Source organism: Oncorhynchus mykiss, chromosome 3 (assembly GCF_013265735.2).
Source record: "Oncorhynchus mykiss isolate Arlee chromosome 3, USDA_OmykA_1.1, whole genome shotgun sequence".
NCBI classification, from domain to species: domain Eukaryota; kingdom Metazoa; phylum Chordata; class Actinopteri; order Salmoniformes; family Salmonidae; genus Oncorhynchus; species Oncorhynchus mykiss.
In genome coordinates this window covers 5,312,603-5,333,859 of record NC_048567.1, presented here as the reverse complement: position 1 = coordinate 5,333,859, position 21,257 = coordinate 5,312,603, and the positions used below count along the sequence as shown (strand labels likewise).

The window sequence follows — 21,257 nt, the reverse complement described above, 5'->3', positions numbered from 1 at the left end:
ATTTTGATGTTTGATTTTTTTTATAGAAAATGTATTATAGCTTGTTCTGCAACTACATGCAGAACAATAACACTTTCAAATGAATGAATGTTATTGCTGGAGAAAGGATTTCATTGAACGTTCTGCTTGAGCTCTTTTGAGAAGTTGAACAACACTGCCATCTTGTGGTGATAATGTAATGATGCCAGAGTTTGAAGGTTTGAGTGGTCTTGAACATAAAGGTATTCTTTCCCTGTAAAAACATCAGCTGTCAATCACTTTTCTTTAACCAATACGTCTGGTTGTGGAGCTACATTTTTTCATAATCCACAGGGGAATAACCTACAAGTAAATGTCAAAATATTGAAAAGTTATATTAAAAGTTCCTTCTAGAATAAAACCAGACCATAGCAATCAGTGAATGTGTGCAGTGGGATCAGAGTGACAGATGTAGGTAACCTCGTCAGTCACTGCCAGCACCTTATCCCTTTATCCTCTTCAGTGGATTCTCTTGAGGGAGCAGCTGCGGTGTGTGGAATGGCCTGGCTGGAACAGACGAGGATTAAGGGGTCTTAACTAGGACCTGACTCCATTACAGGAGGTGTGCTAGTCAGGAGGAGAAATACACCAGGGAGTGGAGACTGGGAAGTGACAGGGAGAAAGGATGAGTGGTGGTGGACGGGCAAGCTCAGGACAGATCCTGGTTCTCTCATGGCTGGTCGTTGTTCCTTCTCTGTCCCAGGTTCGCCACTCTCTGCCAGTCTTGTGGATCATGCCACTGACAGACAATCCAGGGCGGGGAAACCTTACGGCGTCCTTGTTGCCAGCTGTCCAGCTCGCTCTAGACGACCTGAGCAGGCAGCAGACTCCTCTAAGAAACTATGAGATCAATTTTCACGTCATAGATTCAGAGGTAACGTTTGCTGGTGTGTTAGTGGACTGGTGTTTTTGGACCAACAAGCCTCTGTTAGTGGGGTGTACATTGTTTATGTGGAGAACAAGGTTAAAAGTAGTGTATTTTAATGCAAAAAAAGGACATGTAAGCTGTTCAGTGCATTTGGAATCATAATGATGATGAGTGGGACAGTTCACTCTTTGTTTTCTCTTTGTCTTTTAGTGTAATATTGCCAAAGGACTTAAAGCCTACTTTGATGCCATATGCTTTGGGCCAAAATACTTAATGATCTTTGGAGGTGTGTGTCCATCAGTCACATCCGTCATTGCTGAATCACTACAGGGGTGGAACCTGGTACAGGTATCTTTTTTACTGTATTGTAGGCACTGAGCAACCATTTTACATCACACTGTATTGTAGGCACTGAGCAACCATTTTACATCACACTGTATTGTAGGCACTGAGCAACCATTTTACATCACACTGTATTGTAGGCACGGAGCAACCATTTTACATCACACTGTATTGTAGGCACTGAGCAACCATTTTACATCACACTGTATTGTAGGCACTGAGCAACCATTTTACATCACACTGTATTGTAGGCACTGAGCAACCATTTTACATCACACTGTATTGTAGGCACTGAGCAACCATTTTACATCACACTGTATTGTAGGCACTGAGCAACCATTTTACATCACACTGTATTGTAGGCACTGAGCAACCATTTTACATCACACTGTATTGTAGGCACGGAGCAACCATTTTACATCACACTGTATTGTAGGCACGGAGCAACCATTTTACATCACACTGTATTGTAGGCACTGAGCAACCATTTTACATCACACTGTATTGTAGGCACTGAGCAACCATTTTACATCACACTGTATTGTAGGCACTGAGCAACCATTTTACATCACACTGTATTGTAGGCACTGAGCAACCATTTTACATCACACTGTATTGTAGGCACTGAGCAACCATTTTACATCACACTGTATTGTAGGCACTGAGCAACCATTTTACATCACACTGTATTGTAGGCCTGAGCAACCATTTTACATCACACTGTATTGTAGGTACTGAGCAACCATTTTACATCACACTGTATTGTAGGCACTGAGCAACCATTTTACATCACACTGTATTGTAGGCACTGAGCAACCATTTTACATCATTGCACATTCAATATTTCAGCTGTCTTTCGCTGCAACAACGCCTGTTTTAGATGATGAGAAAAAATATCCCAACTTCTTCCGAATGGTCACCTCGGACAACACAGTCAATCAGGCTGTTGTGAAGATCCTACAGAACTACAAGTGGAGACGTGTAGGGACGCTGACCCAGGATGTACAGAGGATCTCAGAGGTACCACTGACCGTGGTAACCCTTTCTGTCACATGCCTGTTTGGTGTACAATGTAGCTGTTATCGCCATTTACAAGTAGGGATACAAGGGTATCCGGCATTAGCCTATTGATTAAGACGGCTGACAACTATGCTGTCTTATGTATGAATTGTAAAGTCTATATTGTCCTGTCTTTGAAAGATAAGGAGAGATCTGACTAAACAACTGAGCAAGGCTGATGTTATGGTTGCTGTAACTGAAAGCCTGTCCACTGACCCATGTGTCAATGTAAAGAAATTGAAGGTGAGTAATATGCCCAAATCATCTTTACTTACAAAGTTAGAATTTGGCACTGAATTGCATTATTTCAGTAAATTGCAGATGCATCCTCAGCGTGTCAATCTGTTTTGTATCATGTCCCTTTCGACAGGATATGGATGTAACGATCATTATTGGGTTGTTTGACGAGAATTCAGCCTCCAAAGTATTTTGCTGTGTGAGTACATAACCAGAAAACCTACATTACAATATGATGCGTTGCAACACAATGCCATCATTAATGATTAGCACTTGTTTGAGACAAAGATTAATAGCAGTTTAACAGCGCATTCATCATGCAATTACTTTTGAATTATCGTTATGATAACCATTTGTGTTTGTAATTACCATATAACCTTTGTCTTCTAGGCTTACAGCCTGAACATGTTTGGCGGGAGGTATCAGTGGATCCTCCCTGGCGGTTACCAGGGGAGCTGGTGGGAGGAGGCCAACTCCTCCAACTGTGCTTCAAACAACCTGCTGACTGCAATGGAAGGCTACATCACTGTGGACTTCACACACCTCAGTAACAGACAGATTAAAGGCATCTCAGGAAGGGTAGGTACTGAGGTTTTCAGCAAGGGACAACATATTCTGTCGATACTGTACCATGCTCTCTCCAATGGATAACTTGTGTTTATAACAAAAAATGTGGATGTAATGTTGAAAACATCAAACAGTGTATTTGCAGTGTAGCAAAGGTAATGCAAGACCATTAAGAGAAGTCAAACAAACACCTTTGTGTTTCTGTTTAGACCCCAGAAGAGTATGATGAGACTTACAACAGAGAGCTGCTGCAGAGAGGGTTGGTTGCCAGCAAGTTCCATGGGTTTGCCTATGATGGAGTTTGGGTGATGGTGAAAGCATTGACCAGGGTCATTGAGTCTGTTCGTCACAGAGAGAGATATGACATCCACCGGAACTTCACAGTCAGCAGCAAGGAGATTGGACAAATGGTCCTGGATTCCATGAAGGAGATTTGCTTTGAGGGTGTAACTGTAAGTTAGCATGACTGTAGTTAACATTCCATTTTAGATAGATCGTTGCTCCAAAAGACTAAAGATAAGATGTGCTTTGCAAATATTCTTGTCAAATTGAGTTTCCTTTCTTCTTCTTTTTTTTAGGGTCAAGTTATGTTTAGAAATGGGGAACGCATGGGAACTATTAAATTAAGCCAATTTCAAGGTAAACATTACATATGTGTATTTCCATGAATTTAGAGAACATTCTTTGTGAAATATTTATCAACTGCATGTGTTTCCACAGAGGGACGGGAGGTTAAGATAGGCCAGTATAATGCTGAAGAATTAGAACTCAACCACTTAATCAAGTTTCAAGGTAGGTGGCCACACTGTTAGGACAAGGCATTAAGACATCTGATGATGACACCTCAAGCACACAAAAAATGTTTGTTTTTGTAACAGTCTTTGCATTCTAATTTTTTGTGCCTTTCATAGGCATGCAGCCGCCTAAAGACCGGACACACTCCCAGCGGTGGGATGTCAGTGTTCCCCTCTACATCATCTTGTTATCCACCACTGGCCTGGCCATGCTCATGGCACTCTTCTTCCTCTTCTTCCACATCAAGCATCACAACCATTGGTATGATCATTATTCCAAGCATTTTGTATTGGCTTGTTATTGAACTAGATACTTTCTGAGGTAGCTTTCATCGAAACACAAGGTTGTTCTGTCTTTCGTTGTTATCCAGTTTACTTACTCACATGCTCTGCTCAGACAAGGCTGCCCGTTGATCTCAATATTTTGTTTTTCCCATAGGGTCATGAAGTCCAGTCCGTCCATGAACTACCTCATTATCCTGGGTACGATGCTGGCCTGTACCTCCGTCTTCCTCTATGGGCTGGATGGATCCCTTGTGACTGACAAAGTGTTTGTTATGCTTTGCCCTGTGAGTACACATGAGTTTAAACGTCTAAGCATTTCAGTGATAAGGAAGGAACCCCTTGTTTCAAGGGATGCACATTGTTTCATTTTTTTTCCCTCTTGTCACAGATTCGCACATATATTCTTTCTGTAGGATACACCACAACCTTTGGGGCATTGTTTGCGAAAACTTGGAGGGTCTGGACAATTGTCAAAAATAAGGAGATAATTGAAAAGGTAAACTCAAAGTTCAAAAGATCAAGTTAAAGAAACTCAAAAAGTACAGGCCTCTTAATCGCCATCTCTCCTGTCTAATATTTAATACTCATCCTCTCCCTCTCTGTTCTTTCTTCAGATTATTAAGGATGACCAACTATGGATAATTGTCGGGGGAATGCTGCTAATGGATCTGTGTCTGTTAACCTGCTGGCAGATGGTGGATCCACTCAGACGAACAGTGGAAGAGTTCAGCCAAGAGGTAAAACACTTCAATTACATTTTCTATTTTAACCTTGGTCTTGCTCTCTTATCTTTTGTTGTGTAGGGAATGCAGACGTTGTTGAAGTTAGCCTTTCAATTTTAACTGCCTTTTAGATGACCTTGTTTATGTGAATTACTCTGGTCTGGAGTCGACCGTGTGGTGGTAGTGAATGGCTCTGGTCTGGAGTTGACCGTGTGGTGGTAGTGAATGGCTCTGGTCTGGAGTCGACCGTGTGGTGGTAGTGAATGGCTCTGGTCTGGAGTCGACCGTGTGGTGGTAGTGAATGGCTCTGGTCTGGAGTCGACCGTGTGGTGATAGTGAATGGATCTGGTCTGGAGTCGACCGTGTGGTGGTAGTGAATGGCTCTGGTCTGGAGTCGACCGTGTGATGGTAGTGAATGGCTCTGGTCTGCAGTCGACCGTGTGATGGTAGTGAATGGCTCTGGTCTGGAGTCGACCGTGTGGTGGTAGTGAATGGCTCTCGTCTGGAGTCGACCGTGTGGTGGTAGTGAATTGCTCTGGTCTGGAGTCGACCGTGTGGTGGTAGTGAATGGCTCTGGTCTGGAGTCGACCGTGTGGTGGTAGTGAATGGCTCTGGTCTGGAGTCGACCGTGTGGTGGTAGTGAATGGCTCTGGTCTGGCGTCGACCGTGTGGTGGTAGTGAATGGCTCTGGTCTGGAGTCGACCGTGTGGTGGTAGTGAATGGCTCTGGTCTGGAGTCGACCGTGTGGTGGTAGTGAATGGCTCTGGTCTGGAGTCGACCGTGTGGTGGTAGTGAATGGCTCTGGTCTGGAGTCGACCGTGTGGTGGTAGTGAATGGCTCTGGTCTGGAGTCGACCGTGTGGTGGTAATGAATGGCTCTGGTCTGGAGTTGACCGTGTGGTGGTAGTGAATGGCTCTGGTCTGGAGTCGACCGTGTGGTGGTAGTGAATGGCTCTGGTCTGGCGTCGACCGTGTGGTGGTAGGGAATGGCTCTGGTCTGGAGTCGACCGTGTGGTGGTAGTGAATGGCTCTGGTCTGGAGTCGACCGTGTGGTGGTAGTGGATTACTCTGGTCTGGAGTTGACCGTCTGGTGGTAGTGAATGGCTCTGGTCTGGAGTCGACCGTGTGGTGGTAGTGAATGGCTCTGGTCTGGAGTCGACCGTGTGGTGGTAGTGAATGGCTCTGGTCTGGAGTCGACCGTGTGGTGGTAGTGAATGGCTCTGGTCTGGAGTCGACCGTGTGGTGGTAGTGAATGGCTCTGGTCTGGAGTCGACCGTGTGGTGGTAGTGAATGGCTCTGGTCTGGAGTCGACCGTGTGGTGGTAGTGAATGGCTCTGGTCTGGAGTCGACCGTGTGGTGGTAATGAATGGCTCTGGTCTGGAGTTGACCGTGTGGTGGTAGTGAATGGCTCTGGTCTGGCGTCGACCGTGTGGTGGTAGTGAAGGGCTCTGGTCTGGAGTCGACCGTGTGGTGGTAGTGAATGGCTCTGGTCTGGAGTCGACCGTGTGGTGGTAGTGAATGGCTCTGGTCTGGAGTCGACCGTGTGGTAGAGTCGTAGTAAATGTGAACCTCAGAGGGAGATCAAAAATATTAAAGTAGTCTTTCCTTTTTGTGGTGTTTCAGACTGCTCCTGGTGGTGAAGTTAATACAAGGCACTTCCTGGAGCACTGTGAAAGTACAAACCTGACTAAATGGCTCGCCATTGTATATGGCTACAAAGGGCTTCTCATGGTGAGAGAAATTGCCAGAACCATGTTCAACACCCAGGATCCTTTTCAAACAAAGCTGATAATCTAGTTGATGGTTTTCCATATTTTCTTTAGTTTCTTGGATGTTTCCTGGCCTTGAGAACAAGGCATGCACATATCCATCTCCTCGATGACAGCAAGTACACAAGGCTGAGCATGTACCACGTGACCGTCATGTCTATCATTGGAGCATCGGGGTGCTTCCTGACCCAGTATCACCCTAATGTGCAGCTCTTCATCATGGCTTTGGTGGTGATCTCCTGCTGTACCTGCACTCTGTGTCTGGTGTTCCTGCCCAAGGTGTCACCTGCATCATCTCTGCATCATCTCTGAAACCTCCTCTTGTATACATGTTGAGCTCTCATGTTCAAATATCTCATTTATCTCAATGTTTTCGTTTTACTTCCATTTCTCAATGTATATTGTTTACAAATTGGTGTATATGCTAGATGATGTTGGATGTAAACACTCGTCTTGAAAAATATAATTGAATGCTTCTGTCTTGTATCCTAGCTTGTAAAAATCCGAGACAATCCCAACCAAGTGGATCCAACTAGCTGGTTACAATGTGATCTTCACAAGGAGGATTCGGAGACCTCCAGTTCCTCTAGCAGTCTCAATCAGGGCAGATCTCTTGAAAGCCTGCGGACTGAAAACCAGCAGCTCTGGAGGAGAATCACAGAGGTGAGTTCTGACCCCTTGTCTTGAGTCTAAACAATTCACAGAACTTTAACCGTTGTAGGTTGAACACCCATCTGTTGTGGAGCTAATAATCATTAATGCCATTTCAGATGGTGGAACTTTGGGAATGAACATAGAAATGGTCTTTGCAGATTGGTGACCAGTTGGAGGATGTCGCCATGCAAGTACTAGAGGAAGAGCTGAGTCCTCCCAGTCCACAGGGCCATGAAGTGAGACTGAGAGCCCAGGTGTGCTCTGAGGATGTGCCCAGGATGAACAGGGAACTCTTTGATGACATCAACTCACCTGAACAGTACAGGAAAATATATTACTCTGATACTAAAAGATACATTATGCAATACAAATATTTTCTATACTTTCTATATATACACTGAGTATACAAAACATTATGAACATGTGCTCTTTCCATGACAGACTAACCAGGTGAATCCATGTGAAAACTATGATCCTTTATTATATTGTTAAATGGTCTCACCACCCAAAGGACATCCAGCCAACTTGACATAACTGTGGGAAGCATTGGAGTCAACATGGGCCAGGATCCCTGTGGACCACTTCTGACACCTTGTAGAGTTCATGTCCTGACGATTGATGCTGTTCTGAGGGCAAACTCAATATTAAGAAGATGTTCCTAATGTTTTGTACACTCAGTGTATATTTAACTATATTTTTTCTAGAAATATCTACAATATATATTTTGAAATGAAACGTCCTACACACTTGTTTTCCTTTGCAGCCTCCAACGAAGACGGTCCGTGCAGCTGCCAATTCTTCACCACGCCTACATGCCAGCCATTGGGGGAAGGACTGCCAGCTGTTCCAGCCTTCTGAGAAGTCCCGATGTCCCCAGTGCCCAACAGAGACATATGCCACCATCACATCGGGTCATGGTCACCGGGCTGTGACTGTATTTCCCTCTACAGTGAGTGACAATACGCTGGAAAAGTTACAATATTAATTGAACTGCCTCTGGTTCCACTGGCAGCTGGAAGTCAAATGACCTTCCTTTACTTGGACTGCCATAGCATCATTCACATCTGAAGTCATGTTCACGTCCAGACAAGTTCTACATGCAATGTGGTGCTGACAAAAGTTGTGTGGTAAATTACAATAGCTGCTTTCTTTATGTATTTTTAGTAGATTGATTGCAGTGCAACTCATAGAAGTTTTCTCCTGATGTAAAAACAAAACATGTTGGCCGTTCCCCCTGTTCCCCAACATGGGAGTATCCTGTATTGCAGCAGGATACTGGCAGTGACTGTATTTGCACTCTTGGTAACTGCTCTGTGCTGTGGTATTGCTCTCTGGTATTGCTCTCTGGTACTGCTCTCTGGTACTCTGTCATGTTGTCACTCTGGGAATTTCCTGGTTTGCTAAAGCCCAGGAATGAACTTTAAACTGTGTTCCAAGGCAGAAGTTAACCCTTTACAGCAGTCAAATAAATCATTGATTGTCTTTCCAAACATTGCCTGTGTCCTGGAGAAAACAACATCTTGGCTATGTCTAGGCAAATTCAAGTTTATGTTATCAGTCTTTCAAAGATGATGAATAATCGGTTTGAGAGTATAACCTTTAAATGTGCATATTTGTAAAAAAAAAAAAGAAATATCTATATCAAAAAAAGTGCTACAACTATTTTGCAATCCACTGTTGTGTGCCAGACAGTACTTTCTATTTGATGTGCTGCAAGAACAAATAAGGGAGGAGTGTCTCAACTTGGGGTTTATAAAAAGGTACATCTATCTCACTGCAGAAAGTGTATTAGGTATCCACAACAACATCCTTGGGAAAAGGATCCTGCCATGTTCTCCATCAGAACCGCATTCATCCTGCCAGCTCTTCTGGCCCTTTTGGTTGTAAATGTGGAATCCTCTTTCAGTGGTGGTAAGTTTCAACAACTATTTTGTAGAAATATCTATACAGTATTATGATGTTATTGTTATGTTGTTCATGTGTTATTATAACGTTTCTCATAGGTGGTGGAGGATCCTACAATTATGACATATCTAAAATGTCTGACCTGAGGAAGCTGTACAACTCCAAGGTGTATGAAGCAGACAGAATGCGGAGACCCCTTGAAGGCATGTCCTTTCAGGTGGGGGTTCTCAGCCACTCAGGAGTCAGGTGAGTAACATATTATCTATGAAATGCGTATGATATTTATAAATAAACCCACAAAAGTCAGTTGTATGTTACTGCATATCTAGCAACATCATGTTTATTAATTAAGAAATGGCCTAAACTACCCGCTATGTCTAATCCTTCGTTGTTGATCCACAGAGTGACTTTGGCTGATGGCTCCCAGTGGCTTGTCCATAAAGGGGATGGATTTGGCATCAGCTCTCAGACTGTAGTGGTGGCTGCACGCCACATGGGTCGAGACTGGAAGGCAAGTATTCAATCAGCTTTCTTTCATAAGCATATTTTATTGAAATGACTCTGTAGTGGCAAATACACAGTCGTTCAATTAAACATTGTTTTTAAAACTTTTTGCAGAAAGTTGAAACCAAAAACTTTAAAGGGAGTAAGACGGTCTCTGATTTCGTCAAAGCTGGAGGCACTGACTACAGCCTCATCTTTGATAACTGCCATGACGCAGCTGGTCGGATGTGGGAGTGAAACAATATTTTATTGTTTTGATGAGGCTGCAGCAGTTACTATATTTGAGCTGAAATGCCCATTTCATATTGATGGATTGAGTTAAACAGAAATAAAGTCCAATGCATTGACAGACCGGAAATTCACATTCTTTTCATTCAGTTTCATTTGCATCTCAGAAAAAAAGAAATTGTATGTTGTGGTGATGTATTTATCCTGTAACTCATGCCTCATGCAAGGCAATAATTGTCCCCTTTGATAAAGTTTAGAATTGAACTCAAGGAGTGAGCATAAACCTACAGTCACATTTCTGTGACCAAGCCCATGCAGGGCGAAAACTAAACATTGCACACACTTGCGTATCTACGACCATCACACAACACCACGGGCCAAACTCGTACGTCAAGCAGCATCTCTGTGAATGGAGGGCCTTTGTTCTATCAAGATGAAAAGTGACAGGCTGCTCACTGTTTCCACACGGTTGGGCTCAATCAGGGCCCCTCTAAATCAAAGACATGCCAGTCAGTTACAAAGCCTTTCACAAATATCCTCGGCTGTCCCCAACTACTGTGGGAAATTCTAAACACTAATGTAGAGACAATGTTTGCACGAGCGATGCAGTCAAAACAAGTGACTCTGATTCCTATGAAAGTACAGAGCTCTCAGATCCTGTTTCAGAGCTGCTCTTCCTTTCCTTGTAAATTCCCTGGTTCTTCCCTTTTTTACGCCTCAGCAGTTCAGCCTCTGTCTGGTTGGACCCTGCTGTCCCTTGTGTACAGCCGAGGGTGTTCTTGCTTCATTGGTATAACAGGTGCTTCCCAAGGTACTGTCCCCAAGATTCAAAACCAAACCGTCACTCCCAGTCTGGCACAAAAGGCTTTGTTTCATTTCTTTTGCCAGTGTCACAACCACCATAGTAAGTTAATGTGGTGTCGGTAGAATACCAGATCCTTCTATATCATCTGATTTGGGGGATGGTGTTGACCATAGAGTTTTATAGCCTTTCTTCTGAGATCTCAGAAGTGGCGTCTGGGTGTCCATGTCCCTTAGAGCATCTTTGCTAGCTGAGCGGAAGTGTGTCTGTGTCCAGCCGTACACCACACAGTTCAGAAGGCCTTGAGAGGATGAGGTGAAGGCCTGGGATGAGGAAGTAGAAGTTAAGCCATGGACTGAGGTTGCACACGTCTTGGATGTAGGTTTCAGAGCAGCTGGAAGTTTTACCTGTAAGATGTAGAGAATGACGCCCACAACTCCCTCCACTGATTTGGGGCTGTACAGAATCATGGCTGCCAGGAACACTGCTGAAATGAAAAGGTAAATAAGGCAATATATCAGAGAGGAGAATGTGATTTTCAGCTGCTACAAATCATTTAGCAAGCCCGGGGGGCCCTAGGATTCTGAGCTGGGTGAACAGTACTGTAGTTACCTGGGCCCCAACAGAAGAAGAAGACAGAGGGGTAGAGGAGCATGTGTCGGTCCAGAACACGAAGCGACGCCCACTGCCTGTCGCCGAGGAAACCGCTAGAACTCACACAACGTCTGTAAACAGTGCGGGCTTTTCCCATGAGCACCTGGTGTAGACAAAAGACGTGTGAAGCCAAGATACGTTTGAATAAAATAAATATAAGCTGGTAACCATGGGAGAGGCTGACTCACCACAATGCCAACAAAGGTGAGGAGGAACACTGCCAGGAAGACAGCAATACTGTACATATGTCCCAGGCGACAAGCTGAGTCCACCTCCATCTTGCTCAAGTCAGTGGACATGAAAAGTGCCTCCGTGTGCATTAGAAGACACCTAATATGCAGGGAGAGGGACTTTAGTCAAACCGTTATGCACCTCAAATCAACGAGAGATATGTATAATAAAAAAACACATTAAAAATGACGATTAAATCATATTAATTGACCAAACATTTAGCACGGATGTGCTTGATATGAATTCTGATTGCCTTACTAAAACTGCAAACCTTATTGACACACAATTATCTCTATCCCAAAATAAACTCTCTCCATGATAATATTCCTACTTTGATGCATGCTACAGACCTACTTGTAAGGCTGGCTGAAGTTTGTGTAACAGTGGTCCATGTTTCCTGTTACAAACACTGGCAGCATCAGCAGCACGGGGAGGACACTGGAAGGAGAAATGGGGACAGGACATTTAGCATACTCCCTCTATTGGATGTATAATGACATCTACTGAACTTTAAATAGGTCAAGCATATACTAGGCCATCATTGTAAATAAGAATTTGTTCTTAACTGACTTGCCAGGTTAAATAAATACATGTAAATGAAATACTCTTTCTGTGAAATAGTCCATGCTCACCATGACAGGACTGCAGCAATCTTGCTGAAACTTCTCAGTTTGGTGGCGCACTTCAAAAAAACAGAGGCCAGACTTTAACCAAACAGTTGAATATGGGGAATTACAGACAACCAAATGTGTCAGACATCAAAACGATAATTTGTCAGGTAGCACCTACTTGGGCTGGGTATCCATGAAGGCTACTGTAGAATCTGTTATTTAGCCCAGAGTACAGGGTCCATACATAGTTCAATGTGTAGAAGAACGAGGTCATATACAGGATCTGTTAAAAGACAGGGGTTCTCCGTCAGTGGTCACCATGAGTCAACCAACATTTACTTCTATTTTAGTGGTGATGACGTGTCAATGAAATGGTGTTCTCTTTCTGCATATCCATGAAGATTAGATATCTAGGACCATCATTGGTTTTGTTGTGGGGTTATATATCATGTTCCCTTTTGGTACAGAATATTCCAGTGCACAAGTACAAGGGAAATGGGTCAGCCACATCCAAACTCCTTTGTCCCGATCTAACAGAATTGAAGAGGCGTCAAATTGGGCTAGATTTGCTGCTCTACTTCATATGGGCCGGATCTGGATCGGCCTTGGCCATCTATTTCTCAGTAAAACATTAAGTCAATTCTTACTGTAAATGAATGTATTATACGTCTGTGTACATACCTGTTCAACGATGTGTAGGTTGTAGCAGGTGGCATGGCTATCACAGTCCTGAGTGAACAGTACTGCTCCTACCAGCCAGCTGACTGCCAGCAGCAAGTCTGTCACACTCAGTAAGAACAATGGCTGGATCTGCAGAGGAGGTGGTATTGGCCATTGTTTTGGAGTCTAAAGCAGTCATGGTATTGTAGGTAGGTTAATAATATTGTTATTATTAACAAAAACCGATTGGATTTATATAGCGCCTTTCTACCAACTAAGGTAGGGTAACAATTAAAACCAACTGTAGAGGGGATCATCTGTAGTGTTTGTAACTAACCTCAGGTGTCCTTATAAGGTGTTGGAAAGTTGCATAAACAATTATGGAACCTGAACCGACAATGCTGCAAACAACAAGAAGAAAAACCACATTGGGAAGAGCTCCTCATTTGACCCGTGTGATCACCAGATTGTACAATTACAAAGAGGTTGTAAATGCTGCGCCCTGCTTACCTCAGCACTGCCATAGTCATCTGGATCCATCTGACTGCAAAGTACACCTTTACAGAGGAAAGGTGTTGATTAGAAACCAAAACAGTCACTATCCTATAACACTACTCTGGTCATCTGGATCCACCTGACTGCAAAGTACACCTTTACAGGGGAAAGGTGTTGATTAGAAACCAAAACAGTCACTATCCTATAACACTACTCTGGTCATCTGGATCCACCTGACTGCAAAGTACACCTTTACAGGGGAAAGGTGTTGATTAGAAACCAAAACAGTCACTATCCTATAACACTACACTACTCAACCGAGGAGAATAATCTCATCCACTTTCTACAGTGCTAGAGGGTGGTCCCACCCCCCAAAAGCCATGCAGCAGACACATGTTGCAACGATGTAGCTACAACTAAGAAATACACATTGCTGTACACTTTGCAGTAGTTTAAATACAGGACAACTACAAATGAATAATCACAATACTTAATACAATACTTGTAAATGACTTACAACAGTCCAGTCCTCAGGCGTTGTTGTGTTTTGCTCCGTGTTGTTTGAGACATCTTGCAAGACGAAATGTAACATTTTTTCTTTATTCTAAGAATTAACCCAATTGTAGAATATATATATAGCTATGTCGTTCCCAAAACATTCAGCCATAGCTTAAAACATCAGAGACTAGTTGTGATTTAGGCTGATTAACCTAGACACGCACGGATCCAAAACTGAAGTGATTGTACAGCAGTTTAACGTCACATAGAATGCAGGGCGCGCTCACTCTCCATTTGACCTAACCCGTTAATGCTTCGTCACATGACCGCAACAAGTGTAGCCACTCATCATGGCTGGTTTCATAATCTTATAATTTACATTAGGCAATAGCCCGTAGCCTATTCATCACCCTTGCTGTTTTAATTTCAATTCACCACTTAACCCTACAATAACCTTGGCGATGACAAAAATAAACGGCATCAATGTGAAAAATATACACTGATTGTACAAAACACGAAGAACAGGTGCGCCAAGCGCAGCTACCACCATACCCGTTCAAAGGCACTCAATATTTTGTCCTGCCATTCACCCTCTGAATGGTACACACACAATACATGTCTCAATCATCTCAAGGTTTAAAAATCCCCCTTTAACCCATCTCCTCCCCTTCATCTACACTGATTTGAAGTGGATTTAACAAGTGACATCAATAAGGGATCATAGCTTTCACCTGGATTCACCTGGTCAGACTGTCATTGAAAGAGCAGTATAACTGCAGTTATGCCACAGGTATGACAAAACATTTATTTTTACTGCTCTAATTACATTGGTAACCAGTTTATAATAGCAATAAGGTACCTCCGGGGTTTGTGGTATATGGCCAATATAACAAGGCTAAGGGCTGTTCTAACGCACGACCTAGACACAGCCCTTAGCCGTGTTATATTGGCCATATACCACACCACCTCGTGCCTTTTGCTTAATTAGAGTGCAGTTATTCTGCAATTACTATGTCCAAAATACCACAGTTAACTGCAGTTACTACACTTTTACTGCAGTTTCACAACTGCAATTTGTTTTAGTAAGGGAGGCTTTCATAATATTTAGTATGAAATAAAGGGCCAACGGAGATTATGTACGTTTTATATTTCCTCCATCTGTGTTTTCAGATCGGTCTGTTCTGTAACATTTCCATTTGTTGGAATATGTGTATACAGTTGGGGCGGCAGGTAGCCTAGTGTTTAGAGAGTGGGGCCAATAACTGTAAGGTTGCTAGATTGAATCCCGGAGCTGACAATGTAAAAATCTGTCTAACTGCCCCTGAACAAGGCAGTTAACCCACTGTACCTAGGCCGTCATTGTAAATAAGAATTTGTTCTTAAAAGAATGTGTTCTTAACTGACTTGCCTAGTTAAATATTGGTTACATTTATTTAAAAAATGATATCCCCAGCTGGCTGCAGGTGGTAATAACACCTTAGATCCAAATCCTGTTTCCTGTTAAACATTTTAATTTAAAAACTGCAATACTCATTCATCGTGCACGTTTATTAAAGCATAATAACAACAAATAAATATACAGTCGGAACAAATATTTAAACAAAAATATGACTCCAAATAAAATCTGACATTTAGAATGAAAGGCAACAACTTCTCAAAGGAATCAGGCTACTTGAAACCCCTGAACCATCAGTGGGAGGGTGTCATTATTAAATGTAGGTTCTAGACGAAGTTATTTGAGCCAATGCTGACTGGTTTGATTATTAAACATACACTCAGTGGGCAGTTTGTTAGGCACACCACCCCGTTCCCAAAAATGGTTAGCAGACAGCGTGTCACGTGGCTGTGGCTTGCTATACACTGAGTGTACAAAACATTAAGAATACCTGCTCTTTCCATGACATAGACATGCAACTCAATATTGGGAAGGTGTTCTTAATGTTTTGTACACTCAGTGTATAAAGAAGGCTTGAACTTTAGAATGGACAAAATTAGTGACTTAAGCGACTTTGAGCATGGTATGTATGATCGTCGATTCCAGGCGCGCCGTTTCCTGTGTCTCAGAAACGTCCGGCCTCCTGGGCTTATTATATTATGCACAACCGTGTCTAGGATTTACCGAGAATGGTACCAAAAACATCCGTTCAGCGGCAGTCCTATGGGCGAAAACAGATAGTTGATGAGAGGTCGAAGGAGAATGGCAAGAATTGTGCAAGCTACAAACAGGCAAATAACTGCGCAGTGCAACAGTGCTGTGCAGAACGGCATCTCGGAGCGCACAACACATCCATCCTTGTCACAGATGGGCTATTGCAGCATGAGTCCATGGCCCCATCCTGCCTGGTGTCAATAATAAAGGCTGTCGGTGTAATGGTGCGAGGAATGTTTTTCCTTGATACCAATTGAGCAACGTTTCCATGCCCTGAAGAATTCAGGCTGTTCTGGTGCAAAGGGGGTCCGACCCGGTACTAGATAGGTGTACCTAATTAACGGGAAACTGAGTGTATAATACAATCAGATGGATATTGTTGATGAACATCATAGTGAATGTGATCCTCCTTAAAAATATTTGTTGGAGTTTTGTTTATTATTGATTCAGCTATGCAATTGTTTTCAGTTAACGAACATTATGGAAAATAACCAACATCATAAATAACTACATGACAAATAAAATGTAGACAAATATCGATGCCAAAACACCAAGGGACATCTGATTTCTTCTCCCACCTGTGTAGAGAAGAATGGCGCCATTAGTTATGTGATATAACCATTTGTCATGTCAGTCTTGATAATTATCTTATAGAAGCATCAGTGGAGCACACATTAAGGTTGATATATTCCTGTATTAGAATGAATTAATAGACACTTTCATGCATTTTGATACTAAAATGCTTTCTAGGAGAAGCTCCCAGCTCGTACCGTTCTGCACCAGCATGCCCTCAGTGACAGATAGGGAACCATTGTTAGGGGCTGGATCTATCTGCAGCAGCTTGCACATTAGAGGGTAGATGTGGACACTGTCAAAGGGCTCGGACAGATAACTCTTTTTGAAATCTGGTCCAAAAGCACGGAAGATGGTCTTCATGTCCATTTCGTCCATGTGGAATCCATGATCTCCTTTGTTTACATAGACGATGAACCGCTGTTGAAATTACATGCATATCATAATTGTTTTTATTTTTTAAATCTGTGATATTTTTACTTTACCATTTTTTACTTTATACATCCTATATGAAGTGTTTTTAAAGTTAATACCAGTACCTACCGAGTTTAAGTTGAAACCTAGATCAGCAATGACAATAATAGGCTGCATTCTGTCATTCTTGGACAAATGAAAGTTCTCTGGCATATCTTCCTTCTTGTAGACTGTGAGGTTTGGGGCCTTCATGAGAGCATCATAAACCTGCTGTTCCTTTCCTTTCTTCGGCGTGATCATTCCAAACCCGCCGTAGTCAAGGAGCTCAAAATAAACCAAGTTGAAGAAATTCAGGTATTTAGAGAGGATTATCTCATCTACAAGAGGTCTTTTTTTGACGGTGGTCATGCCATGGTCAGAGGTGATGATGATGTTCAGGTTCTCTGTCAAACCATCTCGCTGGATGGCCTCCCTCAGGTATCCGATGGTGCGGTCAATCTGCTTTATTATGGTTTTCCTGTCAGGATGGTCTGGTCCTTTGGCATGACCCACGTTGTCAGGCTCTCCATAGTACAGAGTCACAAAGTCAAAATCTTCTTCGGTGAACCAGCTCAACACAGTGTCAATATTCTGTTGCCACTCTGTTTCGTTATCATCTTGTTGACCTGTTTCCTCAACCACCGCCCGGTTTACACTTTGACCACTGTAGTTGGCGGCTCCTCCTGGAAAGAAAAAGGAGCCTGTTTTCAGGCCCTGAAAGAGAAGAAAATGTATGTATGCTTCTAATTACAGGGAGTAGTAGGAGTCTTAACTTTCATTAGAGCAACTTCATTCACCTAAACATAATCAAGTCAAATTCAATTTTATCTGTCACATGCTCCGAATACAACACCTTACCGTGAAATGCTTTCTTACAAGCCCTTAACCAACAGTGTAGTTCAAGAAGAGTTTAAGAAAATATTTACCAAATAAACTCATGTAAAAAATTCAATAAATTATAAAAAGTAACACAATAACATAACAATGACGAGGCTATATACAGGGGGTATCGGTACCAAGTCAGTGTGCAGGGGTACTGGTTAGTTGAGGTCATTTGTACATGTAGGTAGGGGTGATGTGACTATGCATAGATAATAAACAGCGAGTAGCAGCAGTGTACAAAACAAATGGGGTGGGGGTCAATGTAAATAGTCTGACAGTGGTTTCTGTAGCTGTGGGTGGGAGGACTGTAAGCTAAATCTGCATATTAGACAAATAACACTTGTGATATTTTATGTCCAGGATCAAATCATGACCAGTTCCTCACCTGGTTCTGTGCTGTAATCCACAACGGTAAGGCTCCATTGTCCCACCACTCAGACCTCTTCAAGGTAGCTTTATGGACGACTTTCTGATGAGTTGTGGAATTAAACATCATATTGTGGACAACTCCATGATCCTCTATCCATCTCCCTGTGAGAGATATGAGAAGAAAGTAGAATGATATGTAAATCTTTTTTAATGCCAGTGTAGCCGATGTGAAATGGCTAGCTAGTTAGCGGTGGTGCGCGCTAAATAGCGTTTCAATCGGTGACATCACTTGCTCTGAGACCCTGAAGTAGTGGTTCCCCTTGCTCTGCAAGGGCCGCGGCTTTTGTGGAGCGATGGGTAACGATGCTTCGAGGGTGACTGTTGACGTGTGCAGAGCGTGCCTGGTTCGCGCCCAGGTCAGTGCGAGGGGACGGACGTAAAGTCTATACTGTTACACCAGCAACCTTCCAGTTTGAATTGTCTTTTCGGCATGACATTATGATAAACAGTATCCAAAACCTCAGTGATGTCTTATCAAGGATATCGAAGATGGCATTTACAACTTTAATTGCTGTACTATAATTTTTTTTTTTTATCACTGTCATATAAGAGAACATTTAGAAATGATCTGTAGGTTTGTAGTTTTTTCCTGCATTAACAAATGAAAACATAAGGTGATTTCCATCTCTCAGGAATAACTCTAGGGTCAGATTAAAGTGAGGTCAATTGCCCAGAGATAAAGTAAGCAGCAAGTTTGACCAGATTTGTATTTAAATAGTTAGGACCTGAAGGATATGTACAGTATGTGCACATATACAGTGTACATTTGATTTATTTGATTTTAATTGAACCTTTATTTAACCAGGCAAGTCAGTTAAGAACTAATTCTTATTTTCAATGATGGCCTAGGAACAGTGGGTTAACTGCCTTGTTCAGGGGCAGAACGACATAATAGATTGTCCTAAAAATCAGAAAGAACATTTCATTTAGATTTGAGTCATTTGGCAGAGATAAGAGCGACTTACAGGAGCAATTATGGTTAAGTGCTGTGCTCAAGGGCACATCGGCAGATGTTTCACCTAGTCAGCGCTTAATCACTAGGCTTACCTGCCACCCAGAACACTGGCAAGTGGGGCTACTTAGTAACGTGAGTGAGATCATGGTCAGGACTGGCATTTTCTGGGCACATGCCACAAACAAAACTGTTTTTATGAAAGAATTTAAATATTTGGCCAAGGAAATCAACAGTCAATAATCCATCTACAGTAGTAGGCTACATTTGACTTCAAAACCAGTTTTGAAACAGTAACTTGGGCCCGTAGTCACATGTTACCCAAGGAAATACTTCTTATTTTTGATGAATATGCACCTGATTGAGAACTTCAAACACGCTGCTCAAATGCACGCAACAAGTCAACAGCATTTTGTAACTTCTGCCTTACCAGTTATGGTGGTAAAGTGAGATGGGGACGTCATGGTGATAGCCGGAGGGGTGATGTACTTTGCCTTCACTCCATCTACCACTAACTTGTCCATGTGAGGGGTGTCTACGTCTTGATCATAGTCCCATCGGAAACCATCAAAGGAGATCACTAGCAACTTGTTGTGTGTCCCCTTGTTCAATGGTTTGCACTCTACACTGAGAAAAACTGCCATTCCCAAATACAAATCCAACCACATCTTGATGTCTTGGCTTGTCTGCACTAACTAATCCTGTTGGGCTTGATGGATGTCATTTATAGTCATCATTGTGGTCAGGAAGATAACATGTGTTCTTTGAAGAGTGTTATCTTCAAAGGACAAACCTTGAATGTGCCTTGCTTTAATAGACAGGAGGGGTGTTATCAATTGTTATCTGAAGAGAGATTTCACCTAAGATGCCTAGAGATTAGTCTATGGACCCAAGAGTGTCATTAACCCAAGACTGTCTACTCAGCTGCTCAGCAGATAGGTAAAGTTATCTCTAGTTGTGAGTGAAGTAATGGGTCAGGTAGGACCCTGTAAGGATGCTCTAAACAGCATGCCAGAGCCCTGGGGTTAAACAAGGTATTTGACAGCCTCTACTTCTATGCTTTGTACCTGAGTAGGCAGATCTTATTATTATTATATTTTTTTTTTAACCTTTGATGTCCAAAATACTCCACCAACAGCTTCTGTCCAAGGCAATCCACCGTATCAACAAAACAATAAAACATGACCCTGAAAATGACTTTGAAATATGAACTTTCCTAAAATCAATCTACTAAAATGTCATTGTACATGATAGTAATGTTATCTAGGTGACCTCAGACAGTGTCTCAACCCATTAGGGGTCGCAGCAGGTGACTTTGCTGATAGCTGCTTTATTGAGGAAAAGTTAGACTTTCTATGACTGTGATACTGTATGTGGTTCTCTCACCTAGCTATCTTAAAATGAATCAATTAACTGTAGTCGCTCTGGAGCCATAGGAGGGAGGACAGGCTCATTGTAATGGCTGGAATGTAGCTAGCTATTTCACATTCGTTACACTCCTCCTTTTCCGCAGCAACCAGTGATCCGGGTCAACAGCATCAATGTAACTTTAGCCCGTCCCCCCGGGCGTGAACCAGGGACCCTCATCAACAACGAAGCATCGTTACCCATCGCTCCACAAAAGCCGCTGCCCTTGCAGAGCAAGGGGAACCCCTACTTCAAGGTCTCAGAGCAAGTGATGTCACCGATTGAAACGCTATTTAGCGCGCACCACCGCTAACTAGCTAGCTATTTCACATCCGTTACACATGTCTGTATTCCCTGTTATGTGAAATCCATAGATTAGGGCCTAATGAATGTATTTCAATTGACTTATTTCCTTATATGAGCTGTACCTCAGTAAAATGTTTGAAATTGTTGCATGTTTTGTTTATAAAGTTGTTCCGTATAGTAAAAACGTGTTTCGTAAGCCTATCA

The 21,257-nt window shown here is 42.6% G+C and overlaps 3 protein-coding genes across 5 annotated transcripts; 1 reads left to right on the top strand and 2 right to left on the bottom strand.

The window, feature by feature from the left end:
• Window positions 1–235: 235 nt before the first annotated feature.
• On the top strand, window positions 236–9,736 carry LOC110535324 (gamma-aminobutyric acid type B receptor subunit 2). Its single transcript, XM_036966636.1, has 20 exons — window positions 236–892; window positions 1,097–1,234; window positions 2,078–2,248; window positions 2,429–2,530; window positions 2,658–2,723; window positions 2,915–3,103; window positions 3,301–3,543; window positions 3,670–3,730; window positions 3,812–3,883; window positions 4,003–4,147; window positions 4,325–4,454; window positions 4,559–4,666; window positions 4,785–4,907; window positions 6,515–6,622; window positions 6,715–6,939; window positions 7,153–7,323; window positions 7,473–7,633; window positions 8,078–9,225; window positions 9,318–9,465; window positions 9,622–9,736. The coding sequence occupies exons 1-18, from the start codon at window positions 644–646 to the stop codon at window positions 8,244–8,246; spliced, it is 2,631 nt and encodes an 876-aa protein (XP_036822531.1). The 5' UTR covers window positions 236–643; the 3' UTR covers window positions 8,247–9,225; window positions 9,318–9,465; window positions 9,622–9,736.
• Window positions 9,737–9,959: 223 nt separating this feature from the next.
• LOC110535282 (transmembrane protein 116-like) lies at window positions 9,960–14,522 on the bottom strand. Of its 3 annotated transcripts, none has more exons than XM_036966607.1 (11): window positions 13,922–14,522; window positions 13,420–13,466; window positions 13,247–13,310; window positions 12,931–13,095; window positions 12,428–12,532; window positions 12,271–12,320; window positions 11,993–12,076; window positions 11,596–11,737; window positions 11,366–11,510; window positions 11,161–11,240; window positions 9,960–11,076 (listed from the first exon to the last, which is right to left on the bottom strand). In XM_036966607.1, the coding sequence occupies exons 1-11, from the start codon at window positions 13,994–13,996 to the stop codon at window positions 10,861–10,863; spliced, it is 1,173 nt and encodes a 390-aa protein (XP_036822502.1). In that variant the 5' UTR covers window positions 13,997–14,522; the 3' UTR covers window positions 9,960–10,860. The 3 variants fall into 3 exon arrangements, with proteins under 3 accessions (XP_036822502.1, XP_036822504.1, XP_036822511.1); XM_036966609.1 differs by having other exon boundaries at window positions 11,161–11,237; XM_036966616.1 differs by having other exon boundaries at window positions 12,931–13,059.
• Window positions 14,523–15,431: 909 nt separating this feature from the next.
• On the bottom strand, window positions 15,432–20,228 carry zgc:153896 (alkaline phosphatase family protein). The gene is made up of 5 exons (XM_036966600.1): window positions 19,771–20,228; window positions 18,345–18,490; window positions 17,168–17,791; window positions 16,822–17,044; window positions 15,432–16,629 (listed from the first exon to the last, which is right to left on the bottom strand). The coding sequence occupies exons 1-5, from the start codon at window positions 20,006–20,008 to the stop codon at window positions 16,559–16,561; spliced, it is 1,302 nt and encodes a 433-aa protein (XP_036822495.1). The 5' UTR covers window positions 20,009–20,228; the 3' UTR covers window positions 15,432–16,558.
• Window positions 20,229–21,257: the final 1,029 nt, after the last annotated feature.

Coding starts and splice junctions, on each gene's coding strand:
- LOC110535324 (XM_036966636.1), top strand. CDS start 644: ATGAGTGGTGGTGGACGGGCAAGCTCAGGACAGATCCTGGTTCTCTCA. Junction 3,884..4,002: donor CCACTTAATCAAGTTTCAAG/GTAGGTGGCCAC, acceptor TGCCTTTCATAG/GCATGCAGCCGCCTAAAGAC. Junction 4,908..6,514: donor TGGAAGAGTTCAGCCAAGAG/GTAAAACACTTC, acceptor GTGGTGTTTCAG/ACTGCTCCTGGTGGTGAAGT.
- LOC110535282 (XM_036966607.1), bottom strand. CDS start 13,996: ATGTTACATTTCGTCTTGCAAGATGTCTCAAACAACACGGAGCAAAAC. Junction 13,096..13,246: donor ACCTTATAAGGACACCTGAG/GTTAGTTACAAA, acceptor TGACTGCTTTAG/ACTCCAAAACAATGGCCAAT. Junction 12,321..12,427: donor TTCATGGATACCCAGCCCAA/GTAGGTGCTACC, acceptor GTTTTTTTGAAG/TGCGCCACCAAACTGAGAAG.
- zgc:153896 (XM_036966600.1), bottom strand. CDS start 20,008: ATGTGGTTGGATTTGTATTTGGGAATGGCAGTTTTTCTCAGTGTAGAG. Junction 18,491..19,770: donor TCACTTTACCACCATAACTG/GTAAGGCAGAAG, acceptor TATCTCTCACAG/GGAGATGGATAGAGGATCAT. Junction 16,630..16,821: donor GGGCATGCTGGTGCAGAACG/GTACGAGCTGGG, acceptor TTCTCTACACAG/GTGGGAGAAGAAATCAGATG.